At 40.6% G+C, this 18,651-nt stretch overlaps 2 protein-coding genes across 3 annotated transcripts in view; one reads left to right on the forward strand and one right to left on the reverse strand.

The window, feature by feature from the left end:
- Positions 1-15,175, forward strand: part of ACAT1 (acetyl-CoA acetyltransferase 1) — a 43,023-nt gene extending 27,848 nt beyond the window's left edge. Inside the window, exons 12-13 of the mRNA XM_073338969.1 lie at positions 13,537-13,618; positions 14,835-15,175. Coding sequence (XP_073195070.1) covers positions 13,537-13,618; positions 14,835-14,852 — 100 coding nt within the window. The 3' untranslated portion in view covers positions 14,853-15,175. The remainder of the gene's footprint in view (positions 1-13,536; positions 13,619-14,834) is intronic.
- Positions 1-18,651, reverse strand: part of NPAT (nuclear protein, coactivator of histone transcription) — a 32,509-nt gene that overhangs the window by 5,870 nt on the left and 7,988 nt on the right. Inside the window, exons 5-16 of one of the 2 annotated variants that reach the window (XM_073338948.1) lie at positions 18,047-18,087; positions 16,866-17,093; positions 16,264-16,345; positions 14,833-14,965; positions 12,106-12,197; positions 11,931-12,018; positions 9,850-9,946; positions 9,160-9,285; positions 6,166-7,839; positions 4,509-4,624; positions 4,323-4,431; positions 2,112-2,169 (exon numbers count right to left, since the gene is read on the reverse strand). In XM_073338948.1, coding sequence (XP_073195049.1) covers positions 2,112-2,169; positions 4,323-4,431; positions 4,509-4,624; positions 6,166-7,839; positions 9,160-9,285; positions 9,850-9,946; positions 11,931-12,018; positions 12,106-12,197; positions 14,833-14,965; positions 16,264-16,345; positions 16,866-17,093; positions 18,047-18,087 — 2,844 coding nt within the window. Of the gene's footprint in view, positions 1-2,111; positions 2,170-4,322; positions 4,432-4,508; positions 4,625-6,165; positions 7,840-9,159; positions 9,286-9,849; positions 9,947-11,930; positions 12,019-12,105; positions 12,198-14,832; positions 14,966-16,263; positions 16,349-16,865; positions 17,094-18,046; positions 18,088-18,651 lie in introns of both variants that reach the window. The other variant, XM_073338940.1, reaches the window with a different exon arrangement.

Here is an 18,651-nt window from a genome sequence, read left to right on the forward strand (position 1 = left end):
CTTACCCATCCTGGCTAATAGCCATTAATGGACTCAGCCTTCATGAATTTATCTAGTTCTCTTTTAAACCCTGTTATAGTCCTAGCCTTCACAACCTCCTCAGGCAAGGAGTTGACTGTGCATTGTGTGAAGAACAACTTCCTTTTATTTGTTTTAAACCTGCTCCCCATTAATTTCATTTGGTGGCCCCTAGTTCTTATATTATGGGAACAAATTCCTAGTCTCGCCTAAATTTCTTGAAAATGAGACAGCCTCCTAAATTACTTAGGCTGACCTATTGTGGCATATTTATAAAGCTTGATTTCAAAAGTTAGATGTTTTACCCTGATTTTTTTCTTTGTATAGAAAAGCAGCCTTTAACTAAAAACTTTTAACACAGGCTCATGGATTCAGCATATTTATTTTTTATTTAAAATATAATAATAAAGTTAGCTTAACATATTTGTATGAAATTCACATTTCTTTTTAAACAGGTGTATTTTTAATATGAAAAAAATTTATTTTTGTTTGAAAAATTATTTAAATTTAATTTTTATCTACCCTGCTGCTAATATTGAACTCTGGTCCTCTTCTCCTCTACCTGACTAAAATAAGGAGGAACATTCCTGATTCTAGCATCCAGTTATAATTATGAATTGACACCAGTTTTATTCTAAGAAATACAAAATTAACACCTTCTCCTCCAAGACCAGCCTAACATTCCTTCCCCTCATCCTTTAACATCTTAGTATAGTCTGGAAAATCAACTGTATTTTTAAAACCCTCCAATAAATGCATCTGGCACTCTCTCCTACCTCAGACTTTTTTAAAATCTGAAAATTTTCTTTGAAAAATCAGGATAGCAAAAACTAGCAGAGAAACAAATAGTATAACACTAGCCCAGTAATTTTAAAACTTTTCTTCTGGGGACCCAGTTGAAGAAAATTGTTGATGCCCGTGACCCAACAGAGCTGGGGATGAGGGGGTAGGGCTGGGGCCGGGAATGAGGGGTTCAGACTCTAGGCTGGGAGGGTGCTCTAGGCTGGGATTGCAGGCTCTGGGGCGGGGTCGGGGATGATGGTTTGGGGTGCAGGAAGGGGTTTCAGGTTTGGGAGGGGCTCAGGGCTGAGGTGTGGGGTTGGGGCACAGACTTACCTCCAGCAGCTCCCGGTCAGCAGCACACTCGGAGTGCAGAGGCAGGCTTCCCGCCTGTCCTGGCACTGCAGACCGTGCTGCACCCCAGAAGCAGCCAGCAGCAGCAGTTCCGGCTCCTAGGCAGCACACAAGTGGCTTCACGCGACTCTCGCCTGCAGGCACTGCCCCCTGCGGACCCCCTGCCTAGAAGCCGGACCTGCTGCTGGCCGCTTCCAGGATGCAGCACAGTGTCGGAACAGGTAAGGACTAGCCTGCCTTAGCTGGGCAGCACCGCTGACTGTACTTTTAACTTCCCGGTCGGCGGTGCTGACCAGAGCAAAGCGACCCAGTGCCTGACATGCTGCGACCCACTACTGGGTTGCGACCCATGGTTTGAAAAACAGTGCCCTAGCCCAGGGGTGGCCACCCTGTGGCTCTTCAGAAGTTAATATGCGGCTCCTTGTATGGGCATCGACTCCAGGGCTGGAGCAACAGGCGCCAACTTTCCAGTGTGCCAGGGGGTGCTCACTGCTCAACCCCTGGCTCTACTACATGCCCTGCCCCCACTCCACCCCTTCCCCACCCCCTCCCCTGAGCCTGCTGTGCCCTCACTTCTCTCTGCCCCCCACCCCCAGAGCCTCCTGCATGCCACAAAACAGCTGATCGGGAGGCATGGGGAGCTGATGGGGGGCTGCTGACGTATTGCTGTGGCTCTTTGGCAATGTACATTGGTAAATTCTGGCTTCTTCTCAGGCTCAGGTTGGCCAGCCCTGCCCTAGCCTATGGCTATCACCGATTGGCATGCAACCCTCTGTATCTGGGACCAAGGCTCTAGTTTAAAAACAGAAAATGTCAAGAGTTGGTAGGTACAAGAAAGGAGGAAAAGAACCACAAATAGTTAATTCACAAGTGTTTGTGAAGTTTCTTTCCCAAACGAAGTTACGAAGGAATCTGCAGAAGTTGAAACAAAGCAAGACTGAAGAAGTATTTATGCTAACCTTTGTACTCGAGAACTTGGATGGTTCACAGGCTTTGCTGTACAGCTTACCAGCTTTCCTGAAATGGTGAGGTGTAACAGTTAATAAATTGAAAATATCCAAACTAACCTTCTTAGAGCTGGTAGCATAGGAATATCCCACTTGTTCACACCACTTCACATGTTAAAAAAAATCAAAAGAGCAACTTGGTGATAACAGCTCCATAGTATGTTTTATAGTTTTAATAGTTACTGGATTATGAAAATATCTGAAATGGAAAAATAGCACAGGTCGATCAATTAAGTGCCAACATACAGCTCCCAGTATACCATTTTAGTTAAAACAACTTGGATGTATAAATGTAAAATGTCCAGGGGCAGGGAAAAAATTAAATTACCTTCAACTATCTTATTAAAATTTGCCATTTAAAGAAGCAATCCTTCGTAATGCAGGGAGAGAATTTATCCACATGTTTAAATATATAATTATACATAAAATGGGGGAAGGGGATTGCACTGGTTCATTACATTTTTACAGTGTACATCTGACTATTGCTATTTAATAAAAACTGATAGCGTTACTCTAGGGGAAATTCTGCAGACTGTGTGCCCGCAGAAAATGGCAGGGAAGCTGCGTGGGCAGGGGGACGACCATGGCTGCAGTTTTCGGGGGGGGGACTGCCCCCCGAAGCAGAGGCAAGTCATGGCGGGGCACACAGGGTTATGTGCCACTGAGCCCAGAGCTGCTCAGCTGAAGGAGACTGCGTCCCCCTGGGTCCTAGTGCCAGTTGTGCTCCGCTGCTGTGTACTGGGAGCCTTCCTGTTTTCTGTGCAACAGGGAGAGCCTGTGGTGGGGCTGGGTAAGGGGGCGTGGGGGGAAGAGGCAGTGGAGAAGGAAGAGGGGGTGGAATGGTGCAAGGGGAGGGGAATGTGGGAGTGAGGCATAGGTGCTGGACCTGGGGGTGCTACCGCACCCCCTGGCTTGAAGTGGTTTCCATTATATACAGCATTTACAGTTTGGTTCAATGGCTCTCAGAACCCCCACTATACAAATTGTTCCAGCACCCCTGAAGTGAGGGGAAGGGGATGAGATGGGGAAGAAAAGGGGATAGGGGAATTACAGGGGGAAGCGGGAGCCTGGCATGTGGCATTCCCTCAGCAGCAGCTTAGGCTCCCCCATTAAGCAGGCCCATCGAAACCTCACCCAGATAAGCCCTACCCCCCTACACCTGGACCCCCCCGATGATCCTCCCCCCACACCCAGACCCTCTCAGCTGAGCCCTAATCACCTTCACCTGGATCCCCTGCATCTGGAACCTCCCCCTCAAAAGCACCCCTGTGCATTCAGATCTCCCACTGAGCTGCCTGCACCCAGACTGCCCCACACAGAAACCTCTCACCCCACACTAAGCCTCTCCACACTTGGATCCTGTTGGGCTGAGCCTGCCCACCCACACCTGGTGCACCTGGCACAGAGGGGAAGGGCCCCAGGGTGTTTATGGGGCAGGGCAGGGCAGGCCTGGCCTTTGCACTGTGTCAGGGTCGGGTGCAGCCTCACTGCCGAGTCCCTGTAAGGGGGAGGTGGGGGCTTCAGGGTGATCTCCCATCTCAATGAAGCCAGTGGCCTGTGCTCCCAACTACCAAGCTAGAGCCACATATTATTGACAAATAAAATTCGCAGAATTTTCAAATATGCGCATAATTTTTAATTTTTTGACGCAGAATTCCCTCAGGAGTACAGGTGGCTATTCTGCTTTACTTTTTCTATTTCAATGTGGTTTTGATCAGATCAATATTTATGGCAAGAATAAATTGGTTTTATAAAATAATTCAAATTACAACTGTAAATGCAGCCAAACAGGCGTAAAACATGAAGCAATCAATTCACTCTTCAGAGGAGTTATTTTGGCCACAGGTGGGTTCCTCTCTCCTCCCCTGCAACCACATATGTGACAGAAACATACTGAATGGCTACAATAAAAAGCTGGAAAAAACCACCCACGCTTGACTTTGAGCCTACAAAGATTTTGTAAGGCTGGCAGTTTTTTATTTGTGAACTGAGCATATCTGACAGGCAGTCATAAAACAACAAACATGAACTCCCTCAATGCCACTTTGAAAGTTGATTTTCCCAGAACACCACTTTAAAAATGTCACATAGTCAAATTAAATGGTTCTAGAAATTCCAATTTTTGTTGAGCCCTATACAGCTCAAGTAGTTTAAGCCCTGTACCTGTATTTGACTTGTTTCTTGCTCCGGTGGTCTTCTGAGATTTGGGAGGGATCGGTATTTTAGGAACACTTCTGTTGCACACAGGATTTGCTATAGGCATGTGTAGAACCTTCAAAGAATCAAAGTATCACATTAGGGCTTGTTTGAAAATTTTGAGAACATGAAGATTTATTAGTAACACTTTACCTGGTGGGGAGGTGCTGAGAAAGTATTTCCACTTTGTCCCACTACTGATACGGGGATCATCCCCACCATTCCTGGTAGAACAGGCTGCACTGGAGATGCAATTATAATGGCAGAACCTAAAAAAATAATTATTTTTATAGAATACAAATTAAAATATTTCAGTCAGAACAGAACAAATGGCTCCTGAAATTGGTCTTTCCCCTGGATAGTTTTGAAAACCCAAGTGGGGAGGATGCTATTTCATAGCCAAGCTAGGAATGTTTACTATGCATTATAGATACTAGGCTATGAAGCTTCTGTCTGCCTGATGTGCAAGACACATAATACCGGAAAATTACTTTAGCAGACTAACTGTAAAATAAAGACTATGTAGAGCAGAGTTTCCTCTTCAGTTGAGTGACTGCACATACGACACAAAATTTGAATGGAGAAAAACATGCAGATTTTGAATAAGGCAAAACCACAGACTATACATAGTTCAAAAAACAAACACTAGTTAAACAGATGAACAGCACCCTGAAATTCTGCAAACTGGAGATATTTTTACACTTACCTCTGCCCACACAGAAATAGCTGCAGACCAGTGAAGGGATGACCATGAGTTACATTTACATTTTTGCAAATATACCTATCTAAATGTATGTTGATGGTAGCAAGTTAGTTTTAGATTTTATTATCTAGACAGGACTTACTTTATTATTATTATTTGACATTTTAAAAATATTTTCTAAAAACATTGTACTACTTTAACTGTACAGGTATAAATATAGATCACCTTTATTCTGGTATAACTGCACCCACACTAGGGCTTTTATTGGTATAGCTATTTTGGTAAAAGTATCACATCCGTAAGCAAAATAACTGTACCGGTACAACTTCTGAGTGTAGACCAGGCTTTAAAGAAAACATTGAAATATGGCAGTCACTTGAGAAGGGAAGAAAATTACTATGATATAACTAGCTAGTCATTCAGTCTAAGACAAGTACCAACACCATGCAGGAAAATAGTTTAAAATACAGGAGTCTTACAAAGGACACCTAAGAGATTTATAAATAACTTATTATTAAAAGATGTATCTTCTGATTTGCTGCTGGATAAATCAATCAGAAGCATATATGACCCTCATTTTTCTATTTGAATTAAATGTGTCCTTTCTATTTCAGCCCATTTGTTTTATACTTAGTATTCAGAATTAATAGTTCTCTTACTGCTTCCTTTCTATTGGAGAGGGAGTACAGATAATAATCTGGGATATTTAGAGAAGTGTTTTGAAAGGCAGATAATCCAACATTTGAAAATTGTGCCCAGTGAGGTAGACAGTGCCACTGTTTTATCTTGGGATGTTTTAAGGAAAAGTTAACTAATCCTTCTGGCCTGAAAAAACCAAAAGATCCCTTTCCAGCATTATCATTTCTATAATTATGTGATATTTGCCCCGAAAGGTCAGTCCAACTTTTCAAAGCAGTATACACTGTAGCTGGAAGTAAATGAAATAATAAATACACAAATATACTTACAAGTTATTTAAATGTCTAGTTAGTTTGAAGTGGTAGATAAACTGATTCTTAGATACCCCTTTACTTTTAATACATTTACAAGGACAAATGAAAAAGTAAGCACTATGTACATATTCAATGAATGCTTTAACCAAGTTACCTTGTGAAAAGTTTGGAGATACAGTCTGATTCATTGTAAACATGTTTGATCTAGGAGGAGTCTGTAACTGTTGTGTTGCTGGAGCTTGGGCAGCAAGTGGCACAGAATTGCCAGGCAACACAACTACGTTAGATGGAGTTACAGTAGTGCCCAATGTGGTTGGATCAGTCACACAGGTTGCTATATAAAGGTTATTTGAATTGCCAAAAGCTGTGCTCGTTGCCGGCATCAACTGTATAAATCCCCCATCCTTGGAAAGATTAGTTGCACTAGCAACTGAAAAAACAGTGCAATCTTCATTCTGCATATTAGCTGTGGACACAACAGGGTCTTTAGGTCTGAGCACATGAAGATTCTGCTCGGCCAAAGCCGAGTCCCCAGCTCTTTCAGTCTCTTCTGAAGTTACACATTTGGACAGCCCTGTAGTTTTGGCTGGAGAAGATAGTATTATAGTTGGCAAATTTTCTCCAGTGATGCTGGAAACTGCATTGTTTAACTCAGTGTCAGATGAAATAAATGGGTCATCACTGATGATGATTTTGAGTGACACTATACTAGAAGGATCTACACCCATGAGCTGACTGCTAGAAGAAACACCACCAATACTTTTGAACTCAGTGCTAGACTCTTCTCTCAAGCATGCAGTTTCTAGTGGAGGGGTATGGCATGCTTCAGATACAGTAGGGTTACTTTCAGTGGATACTACAGAAATTTCTGTACATCCATCATCACCTGAAGAGAAAAATATAGTCTCAGCATCTCTTTCTGTAGACGATGAAGGTTCTTGCGTGTCCACTTGTGTTCTCCCAGAGTCTGATGACCCTGAAAGGAGACTTAAATCTTTTGTAGAAGGCTTATCAAGTGAATACTGATCACCTGGATGAGGTTTGTTGGAAGTATCTACAACTTCAAGCTGCAACTCCGTTCTCGTCGGAGCTGATATATTTACAGATCTTTCAACACAATCCAACACCATTTTATCTAGGTCTTGACCGTTAGAAAGGTGATTAGAATTTTGTTGTAAAGCAACAGGCAACATGGGTGTTTCTTTTGTTCTATCCTTTTCATTTGAATCTCCTGATTGACTACACTTGGATGCATTACTTTTTTTTAGCATCACACTGTGATCAGGGCTCCTGTGAGAGGGACTTATATTTGTTTTTTCAGATAACGAAGTATCTGGCGATAAAGGACACTCACTTGTTCCAGGATATGTTCTGTTTTCAATAGTTATAGTATCTTCATCAAGTGAAGCCAAGGAACTCTGTGGAATATCAGAATTATCATACTCCAAACAGGGTATAATCTGACCATTATGATTTAGTGTGTCTTTTTCAGTTTCCATAGCTGTTTGACTTTGGGATACTAATTCAGCTGACTCTTTATTACTGTAAGATTCCACAAAGTGTTCGTTTTGTTCAGTACCAGAATTCTGTCTTTGGTCAGAGTCAGTCAAATCAGGCACAGATTCAAAGGCAATTTCAAGCTCACCAATTTGTTCATCAGTTACTGTTTTAAGGTTATTAGTTTGTTTCTTCTGTTTACCGCTTCCATGGGACTGTTCACAAGTTACACTTTTCTTAGTGATATCATCATCATTGCTGTTCTTCGAGGCACACGATGCTTCTTCTGAATGATAATCTGTACAGGACCGAGCCTCTCTGGAATGATCACCTGCAAAATAGCAGTTGGGTTGTTTCAATATTTCTATAAATTTTATTATTTCAGCAAATTATTCTCTTACAAGGTGTTAACTGTCCATTAGTCACTGCAATGACAAACGGTTTCATAAGTGACATACTGAATGCAATATTTCCAGCATAATTCTTGGCCAGCAAAAACAATTACTTCTAGTTTTCAGTATTTATTTTGAAATTGACCCCAACTTTTTGGGCATTTTTCCCCTACCTTCCTTCATCTCCCATGCAATGTACTTTCCCCTCTCTCCCAATTTTAAAACTGATTAGAAGTTACATGAAACAGAAAGTTGGAGTGCAGAGGTCAGGCAGTCAAATGTTTAGTCTGTATAAACATTTTATTTAATTCCTTGGTTATAAGTATCTGGCTCACAGTCCCATCCCCCAGGCAAATTTAATCCCTTTTGTTGCTTGTCCCTCACAGTATCTTGTATGTTACCTGGTAGCACTCCACTGAATGGAAGATGTATATGATACATTCAGCAGCAGGTTAATGCTACTTAGAATATCTGATAGCAGTTAGGGCATTCAATATCAGTTTAAACCTACACATAGAAACTGTGCTATCCATTTTAAACAAAATTCTATTAAAAATTACTGGTGATCACTTACCTGTATCAGGAAGTAACCTGAACTTGTAAGCTGCAAAGTTGCTTTTTACTAAGTTAATTGTTTGTTTTAAAACTAAGACTGAATAACTCAAAGGTACAATCATTTCCTTCCATCTCTCTTATTTGTGTTGTCAGTACCCCAATCACCCTGATTTAGATGCCAAGTCTATTAACACTACAGGTCTGCAGCTGGAGTTATAAGAGTGACAAAGTCTCTACATCCCTAGAGAAATACGCCAAGTGGTATTTCAGGGGATCGCTAGATGAAACCTTAGTAAATACGTCATTAAACCAGAACACTACAGAATGGGGGAAAAGATTGCCACGGCTAGATATTATACAACAGTTTCTACTATGGAACTAAGATGCTCACATAAAAACTGGGAGCATTTCTGTTTTAGATGAGAAGACAGTTTTGCAAGCACACATATTTCAATTTACAATGCATGGGTGGACTGGTATGCCCATATGTATTCCCAGCTTCAACAAGGCTCTGCATGGGTGCATCAGTCTCCCTATACACTGTAAATTGCAGGACTAAGGGATTATTAATTAAAATATAAAGCCATGAATTGTAGACAATCAACTGTGTAAGTATTTTTGTAATGGAAGAAAACCAATACTGGAATAGATTTTATAGAATGAATGTTGAATGAATGTAGATTTTATAGAATGAATACACTTACTAGCTTCTTGTGTTTCTAAAGAACTTTCAATTGTTTCCAGATTATCTTCATCCACCAACATTGTACCTTCTACTCCATTCTGACTGGAAATGGCATGAGGTGCATTTTTATTAGTCTTGTTTTTACCTATTTCAAATTAAAGCAGTAAGAAAATTTAAATAGACATTTCTGTCTCAAGTATATAAAATTTTCTGTTTAAGATTAAATGAGCACAGTTTAAATAAAAATTTGCAAATGTTCAGTATACGAGGACACAAAGAAGAACTATTCACTGATTCTCACTAAAGATCCATCAATAACTTGAAAACATTTCCATTTTTACTAAGTGCATTCCTGGAACCATACTGAGCAGACATAAGAAATAAAAGCTCCAGTTGAATAAAAAACAAAATAGCAAGACAAACATGATCTATATCCTCCTGTCAACTGAAAGCTAAAATGAAGACGAATGTGTAACCACTGACACACTACATAAAAATAATATTTACTTGAAATACTTGAAAGTGATCCATATGAAATCGAAAGAGATATTTACATGATGGCTAATCAGATTTGAGGGAATAACAGTATAAAGTCCACTTCTCCCAGTCTGCAAAGGTACTCTGCTGAATCAATTCTGCTTTTCAAGCAAAGTTTTGAACACGTCACCATTCTAGCCCATTCTTTACAGATGTGAAAACCCTAACCTACCAGGTTCAAACAGGTCAAAGAGTGCCTGAAAAGCTGGGTCTGACTCTGTCTGTTCCAGGATGTCCTGTATTGCTTCTTCGGACATGTGGATTTCATTCTGAAAAAATGGTAAAGTCACAGAGAACTGATTTACATAGTCATTTACATACTAAATAATGAGTACAGTAACTCCTCGCTTAACATTGTAGTTATGTTCCTGAAAAATGCTACTTTAAGCAAAATGATGTTAAGCGAATCCAATTTCCCCATAAGAATTTTTTTCACCAGACAAAAGACTATACACACACACACACACAGTATAAGTTTTAAACAAACAATACTGTACACGGCAATGATGATTGTGAAGCTTGGGTAAGGTGGTGGAGTCAGAGGGTGGGATATTTCCTAGGGGAAGCCTTACTGCTAAATGATGAACTAGCTCTCAGCTGAGCCCTCAAGGGTTAACATGTTGTTAATGTAGCCTCATGCTCTACAAGGCAGCACGAATGGAGGGAGGAGACACACCATGGCAGAGAGAGGGAGAGACAGACACACACCACATATAAGAGAGAGACGCGCATTGCCACTTTAAGTACGCTGAGCCCACTCTAAGTACATTGCCTTTTTAAGTAGATCAGCAAGTTGAGACAGCAGCTGCTGCCAGCAAGCTCCCTGTGTCCCCACCTGCTCTGTGGAGATGGGGTACAAGAGCAGGGGAGGAGGACACCCTGACATTAGCACCCCTCTGTCCCCCCACTCTGCACAGGAAGCAGAAGGCTCCCGGGAGCAGTTCCAAGGCAGAGGACAGGAGCAGCACACAGCAGTGCGGGGGAGGGGACAGATGAACTGCCCGGCAATTGATAGCCTGCTGGGAGGCTGCAGCACAGGGAACTTAGGGGAGCTAATGGGGGGCTGCCAGTCCACCCTGGTTCCAAGCCCCCACCAGCTAGCTGCAATGGGCTGCTCTTCCTGCAAGCAGTGGACAAAGCAGGCGGCTGCCAAACGACGTTATAAGGGAGCACTGTGCAACTTTAAATGAGTGTGTTCTCTAACTGATCAGCAACGTAACAATGTTAACCGGGACGATGTTAAGTGGGGAGTTACTGTAAAATAAACAAGACAATAGGAAGCCACAAGACTGAAATGAGCTCCTGTGGTTGACCCCGACACCCAAACTTTTGAGAGAAGCCCTAGGAGTTGTTGCTCATCACAAAGGGCATGTCTACACTACAAAACTAAGTCAACTTCAGTGAAGTCAACATACGGTTACTGCAGTAATTAAAGCGGTATTTCATGTCTACACTATGCTCCTTCTGTTGGCAGTGTGCGTCTTCACCAGGTGTGCTTCCACCTACTTAACTGTGTGGGGCTTGGTTGTGGGGCTCCAGCGGTCAGAGGTCTGACAGCTGGCACCCCCTCCCCTCCCAACCATGAAAGCGGAGCAACCATCATCGGGGCACTAGAAAAGACCATTGCTACACCATGCCAACCCATATGGGGGGCACCCCAGTGGTGAGTCAACCCTTCTACAATTCTGTTCTGTCCTAGTAACTGAAGAGGAAAATCAGCTGGTAGTGAAGCATAGGATTAGATGAGACTAAATATGCAAGCAGCTGACTGTATGACCTATGTTGTTTTTAATTCCTTTTTCCTCTGTTTTGTTCCAACTCTAAATAAAAAGACTGTCATAAGGAGGCTGTTGGTAAATATAACTGGTCACTGGTTCCCAAAGGGAGGGGTCCCTGGGACCCAAAACCCAGGTGACGGGGGTTGGTATACATAAGGGAGTGTACCCAGCTCCTGGCCTAAGAATGAAAGAATCAAAACATTCCACCTTGAGACAGAGAAGGGCAAGAGGCAGACCACCTGAGGAGAGTGCACTCAGATAAACAAGAAAGGGGACATTTAGCCTCATTACCACGACAGTTACTTAACTGACAACTTTGTAGCTTTCATAAGACAAATGTGAGAAAAGCACTGACTTCAAAGCAAGATATTTAAGCTAGGTTTTAGCAGGATCCCACTGTGTATGTGTGCCAGCCTGCATTTATACATAGCAGCTGTGGCTTTACCAGCTCAAACGTGAGATATTGCAAGTCTACCTGAAGTCCAAAGATTTCATCAATTGAGGTCTCCGGTTCTGCAGGACCACTGTCTGTCTGTTTAGGAATCTGAGCAACACTGCCCTCACTGGAACACAATTAAAAACAGTTAGTATAGCATTCAGAAGTAAAACAGGTACACAAGATCAGGATATTTCATACATAAATTTATTACCTGCCCAAAAATTTGTTAATGTTTTCTGCAAGCTTCTCCTGAAGAGATTTGTTTCTCAGGATTTTCTCTCTGGCATTTTCAATGACCAATTGCTACAAAACAGTTTTAAAGTGGTCAGAATTATATTTTTTATTATGACTAGAAAAGGAACATCAATTTCCCATTTACTAGTAAGATCAGCTTCATGTTCAGGACACTAACAGTTTGAATACACAGAAAAGACTCATAATAATGAGGAAGTTTATCATAACTACTACTGTAACAGACATCTAGTGAGAAGGATCCTAGCAGCCCACCCTAACCCAGGCCCAACTCCATCCTGCAGAGACAACAAGATCAGAGAGACTTTTGGAGTTTCTCCATGCAGACATCTGTTCCAACTGCTTTTCATGGTAGACACCACCTGTCACCCATACAAACTCACCCTTGAGAAAAGTTTATCTCCTTGGCCATCTAACATCACATGCTGCCCAGAGACACCCAGATCTATGCCTACATGACAAGTGCAGTGTCTGGACCATATCCAAGCCTAACTAAGCACTCATTGACAAAGATCTGTCTGGGGCAGCACATGGCATCCTTGAGCACTGTCTCATCTTGCCCTGAAAGGGCAGATTTAAACCAGACTAATAACTGACTTGTCTGTTAATGTTGAGGTTTCTTGAACAGCGGCTAAAAGTGCTTCATCAAGGGTTACCACATGTCCTCTCTAAGAAAAGCATTGAAAACTCCACCAACAGAAGCCCCAGTATTTTTTTCCCCACTGTGTAATTGAGGATTATTGTAGAGTATATGATCAAAGGGAAGAGATAAGATTGTACACACAACTTTAACTGTACTTCCTGAGTTTCAGCCTCTTACCATGTAACCTTACCACCTCAACATAGTTTTTTTTTTTTTTTGTAAGAAATTACTAGGTTGGTTTGTTTCATTTTAAAAAGATGGGGAGCGGGAAAGGAACTTAAGTAGTTTCACTCTCAGGACCTCAAAGTATGGCTTGCTTGCAAAAAGTAGCAATAATGCGCATAAGTCTGCAACTATTTTTCTTGATACCACCAGAATATTTTTTTCCAAATATAAAAGAAAATTTCCTACAACTTTTATTTACTGAATCACTTTACAGCCAAAATGACTGAAGAATAATGTTGAAAGTTGGCACTAGGTGTCGCAGAGAAATTTGGTTTTACTTTGACCAAGTTATGACCCTTTAGAAATTGCATGTTGCACATGAAAAGTACATTTTGCAGAGGGTTTATATCACTAAACTTATTAAGCATACAGCTAAAAAACCCCTGTGTTGTATATGCATGTGCAACAACAGTTGCAGAGTGAAAAGCATATCGGCTGTGACAACCTTTCTAATAAGAACCCTTGACTGTGGCCCCACTGAACTTTATAAGGTCTGAGGAACTCCTTCTCTACACACCTTAGGAACCTCCAGAAATGTGCAGGAAAGAGATCTCTCCTACAGACCTGTGCTGCATGGAACAGGATTCTCCCCCGCCACACAAATGTACGTACTTCCTTCATATTCAGATGCCTGAACCATTTTTGCATAAGCTTTCAAAAACAACTAAAAGTTTGAACTTTGAGCAGACTTATCAAGACTGGAAAATTTCAGCCTGAAAGCATCAAACTATTATGAATGACTGAAACCCTAGTGTCAGAGTGGAAACCTGTTTAACCTTAACTATAGTGGTGGCTCCTGCTATAATTACTTTAAGAGAAAGCTGTTTGGGGTCAGAATCAAAATTTTGATTCTGGTTCCTATTTTTAATCTAGTATCAAACTCTATCATTTATGGAAGATATGTACTTTTAAGAAACCCAGTCAAACAGGGAGGACTAATCAGTCTTTTAATACGTTGCTTATCATAATTACAGTAACTTAACGTCCTAGTTATATTCTTGAAAAATGCAACTTTAAGCAAAATGATGTTAGCAAATCCAATTTCCCCATAAGAATTAATGTAGATAAGGAGAGTTCAGTTCTAGGGAAATTTTTTTTGCCAGACAAAAGACCTTATAGACATATATAGTACAAGTTTTAAATAATTTTAAACCACCAATTTAATACCATACTCATCAATGATGATTGTGAAGCTTGGTTGAGGCAGGGGTGTAGTGGGGTCATGGGATTGCCCCGCTCTGCCTGCCGGGCGTTCCAGCGAGGAGCGGTATTGGAGCATGGGGGCTTGCCCTGTTCTGCCCGCCCGGGGCTCCTGCTGGGGAGCAGGGTGGGAGCGCGGGGTCTTGCCCGCTCCACGGCTGGAATGCTGGGCAGGCAAAACAGGGCAAGCCCCCCGCCCCAACCTGGTCCCTGGCAGGAGCACCAGACAGGCAGAGCAGGGAGAGACAAACCACATTATAAGGGAACACTGCAGGACTTTAAAGAAGTATGTTCTCTAATAGGTCAGCAACCTATTAACAAAACATCGTTAACCGCGACAACGTTAAGTGAGGAGTTACTGTATTCTGAAAATCCAGTAGCAGATTCAGTGCTTTGGATCTAAGATGTAAGACTGATGATTTTGAATTGGGTCATCATGCACTTAACTACCTAGTGAGTATGGCATGGACATTCTTTGAATGAATACTGGCTTGGCTACAGAAGACATGGAGCTTTTTAAGTTGTCAGAACACAGTGACATAGAGCACTCCTTTCTACTCTATCCTTACCAATACAAGTCCTTAAAATGAAACTGTGGTGTTTTGTTTTTATACTTACAGGGAAATTGCCCTCTATGAGTTCCTGGAGGGGTTCACTCTCTTCTTCCACTACCACCACACTAGAGTCCTGAAAATTTCTACTTGTTGAATGAGGTCCAGGTGATGCAATACTTTTCTTCTTCTGAGATTCACTGAAACATTTTTGGAAGTTTATGCCATATTTTGCGAAAATGCATTCTTTGTAAACAATGTTGGGAAAAGGTTCTGTCCACAAGAGGTTACTGACTCATGCCATAAATAAATACTTCCTCTTCCAACCTTGCAAGTAGAAAATTTTAACCAATAAAAACTGAACTGCATATTTGTAACGAAAAACAAAAAATAAAACAATTTTAATTGTGTTATCTCTGCATAGTCAACTATCTGTCTTATGTTAAACAAGACACCCTATACTTAATCTAGGATATCAGGTCAATTATCACGTACATAAATAAATTAGACGAATGGGCAACATGATGAGAAATTAACTTTAATGTCCACAAATACAAGGTAATGCATGTTGGAGGGGAAAAAAATAAACTGCTTATATACCTTAAAGGGCTCTAAATTAATTATATTAACTCAAGAAAGGGACTTGGGCATCACTGTTGACAGTTCAATGGAGACCTCTGCTCAATGAGCTACTCTGGTCAAAACAGCAACAAGATGTTAGGTTACATAAGGAATTTGATGGAGAATAAAACAGAGAACATTCTAATGTCTATATTTAATCAATAGTGAAGCCTCATCCAGTCACACTGTGTGCTGCACTGATCATCCCTTCTCTAAAAGGATATTGAAGAATTAGAGTGGGTTCAGAGAAGAGTGACAAGGAAGATCAAGGATCTGGAAAACCTCTTATACACACAGAATGAGAAGACTGGGATTCTTTATATTAGAAAAGAGACATGATGAGCATATAAAATAATAAATAGTCTAGAGGAGGAAAACTGAGAAATTCTGTCCTCCCTGTCTCATAACACAAGAACAAGAGGCCATTTCAATCAAATTAAAAGGTGGGAAATACAAAGCCAATAAAAGGAAACACTTCCACATATTTAACTGGACAGTGGAACTCATTTCCACAGGAAGCTGAGTCCAAAAGGTTCTCTAGATTAAAAAAATCGATTGGATATTTATATGTATATCCAGTTATCATAATTAATGCTAACAAATTTTGGAAAGTATATTAAACCTCATCCTTCAAGGTTTAAGCTTCTCTAACTACTAGAGATCAGAATGAGACCTAGTTGCAGGGTAGGAGGGCAGATTTCCCCACATCTATCTACTGCGAGGTTGTTATACCGACCTCTGAAACATCTGGTACTGGCTACTGACAGATACAGCATTAGATGGGCCTTGGGTCTGATCCAGTATTGCAATTTTTATGTCCCAAAGAACCTCATGTTCAAGTCAAGCATGTTGCACAAATTATAAAAGGAACATTCACCTTTTTCGTCTTCCTGGAGATAGCAAGCTTGAATTAAATTTTCTTTCTTGAGGTCCAGGAACTAGAATATGTATGGGATCTCCTGCTTTAAAAAAGAATATGGGTGACACCAACATCTTTTCTAATGAAGCTTCTTAAGGCACTAAAGAAAACTGGGACTGCATATTAATATCCCAATCAGTATCCAATTCCAATCCCCACCCCTCTTGTGAATAGATTACGTGTCATTTGGTATCACCATACAAAGCACAGCATTCTATTTACAAAATCCTGACAAAAACATGCAGATACGATTCAAGTTGCTAACCTTCTTTTCTGGGGATGTTAGGTGCATGTGGAAGGATCTGAACACAAAGGATCTGAGCCACCAACATACATAGAGCCATAGCCAATATGCAAATTAAAAACAAACAATCTCTTCATTGTGCAATCTTCTTATTCTTAATGTCTGACTTGGTCTGGACACCAGTAAGAATATGCAAAGCAGGAATTTCTCAAAGCAAGCTATCATTTGTATAAGGTGACTATTATACATTATAAAATAATTCCACCTGTATACATACATCGAATAAATAAAAAAATCAGTAACACATTTTACTTACTGCCGACATTATTTTCCTGTGTTTGGGCCTGGTGTGCAAACAACATATTCAATCTTGGCTGTGACGCATTTTGATTTACTGCTGGTCTGTGAATAATTGGGGTAGTTGTCACACAAGAGGAATTAAGTTGTCCTGACTGGTGGGCTATAGACAACAATCCTGAGGTTGGAGGAGCTGACTGAAGTATTCTCTGCCTTTTCATTTCTGCAATTCCACTTCTTGTACGTGCTGAGGAAAGTTAAGGCTACAATGAGATCCATTATTGGATATTTTCAAGAGGCAGTTGTTTTTCCAGGCAATAGTTACCATTACTTGAAGATGTAATTATGGGCACCCCAACAGGGCCAACTGCTCTTTTAGCAGGGAGGGAGACAAGAAATGGGGACCACAAGTACAATAGCTTCTGCAAGAGCTTGTCTGCACACAATTTTTGTATGGCTTTAACTATGTTAGTTTGAAACCAGTATAGTTAAAGCAGTACAGCTAACTAGTATAGGCACAATTAAACCAGTATAAAGGTGCTTATATCAATGTTGTTTATTCCTCTAAGTTTATGGGCATTTTTATTGCGGCATAACTGCATCCACACTACGGGCTGTACCAATTTTACTGTATAAAACCCACATCTCTAACTGAAATAGTGAAACAGGTACATACACTGTATGTAAACCAAGCCTGACAAACTTAAGCTGTAGGAGATTCCCAGAACAATAAACATTGTAATTGTGTCCAATACAGGCAATGGGATTGTGAGATTCAAGAGCAAACAATACCTGTATTTAACATTTGGTTTTCTCACGAAAGTTTCTGAGTAAAGACTTGTAAGGCATGGAATTTATTCTAGTGATTGTAAAAATAAAATAATTTTGCTGTTTAGAAGTTCATTTGGTAGATCTTCCAAAGAGGTGAATAATTCTAGACAAGCTATCTGTTCACATTGTTTTCCACTTTCTAGTGAGGCTAGACTGCAACTGGATTGGTCATGATTTTAGTTCCCCTTTGAACCGTCAATTAAATAAGCTTAAGGGAGTAGAAAATTAAAATCTAGTTTTAGGAGTGAGTACAAAGATTATCAAAACCACAAGGTTGATATTCTTTTCAGGAGAGGTAGGTCTCAATCAAAATCAGTTCTGAACTTGAACCCCATTTATTACATCTATATGATTCAATTAGATACCTACTCCTTTGATTAGCAGAAAATCCTGCAGAATTCTGCATACTCCTACAAAATAAGATAAGCCAGTCAAAATAAGTAGAAAACACACCACAGACACCTAAACAGAAGAAGGATCATTCTATAGTTATGCATTTACTAGTTTATGCGCTAGTCACATACTGATTTGGCGATGTTTCTGGATGAGGCATGGATTTGTTAAAATGATTAACGTAGATTAAATTCTTTAAGTGAGATCTACTGTGAAATTAGGTTGAATTTTGGAACCAATAACCATGGCAACTACAGTACCACGTTATATGACACTAAGGCTATGTCTACATAGGCCAAGGAAACCACACTAGCACCTCCCTATCTGATTTCTCTGACTAGCATAAATGGAGCTTGAACAGTTTTGAGATTCCCACCCAACCACTTTACGGTCAAATGCAGATTCTTTCCCTGCCAATTCACAGAGAAAAATAAACATAAAAAATATCTTCATTACTCTTAGTCAATGTGTGTCAACAGTATGTTTGTAAAATGTGAAAATGAAGTAAAGGAAAGCAAGGAGGTAGATAGTCTCACTTCAAAGGAAAATCCTCTATTCTTGATTTCAACATTACAAATTAC

This window comes from Lepidochelys kempii, chromosome 1 (assembly GCF_965140265.1).
Source record: "Lepidochelys kempii isolate rLepKem1 chromosome 1, rLepKem1.hap2, whole genome shotgun sequence".
NCBI lineage: Eukaryota > Metazoa > Chordata > Testudines > Cheloniidae > Lepidochelys > Lepidochelys kempii.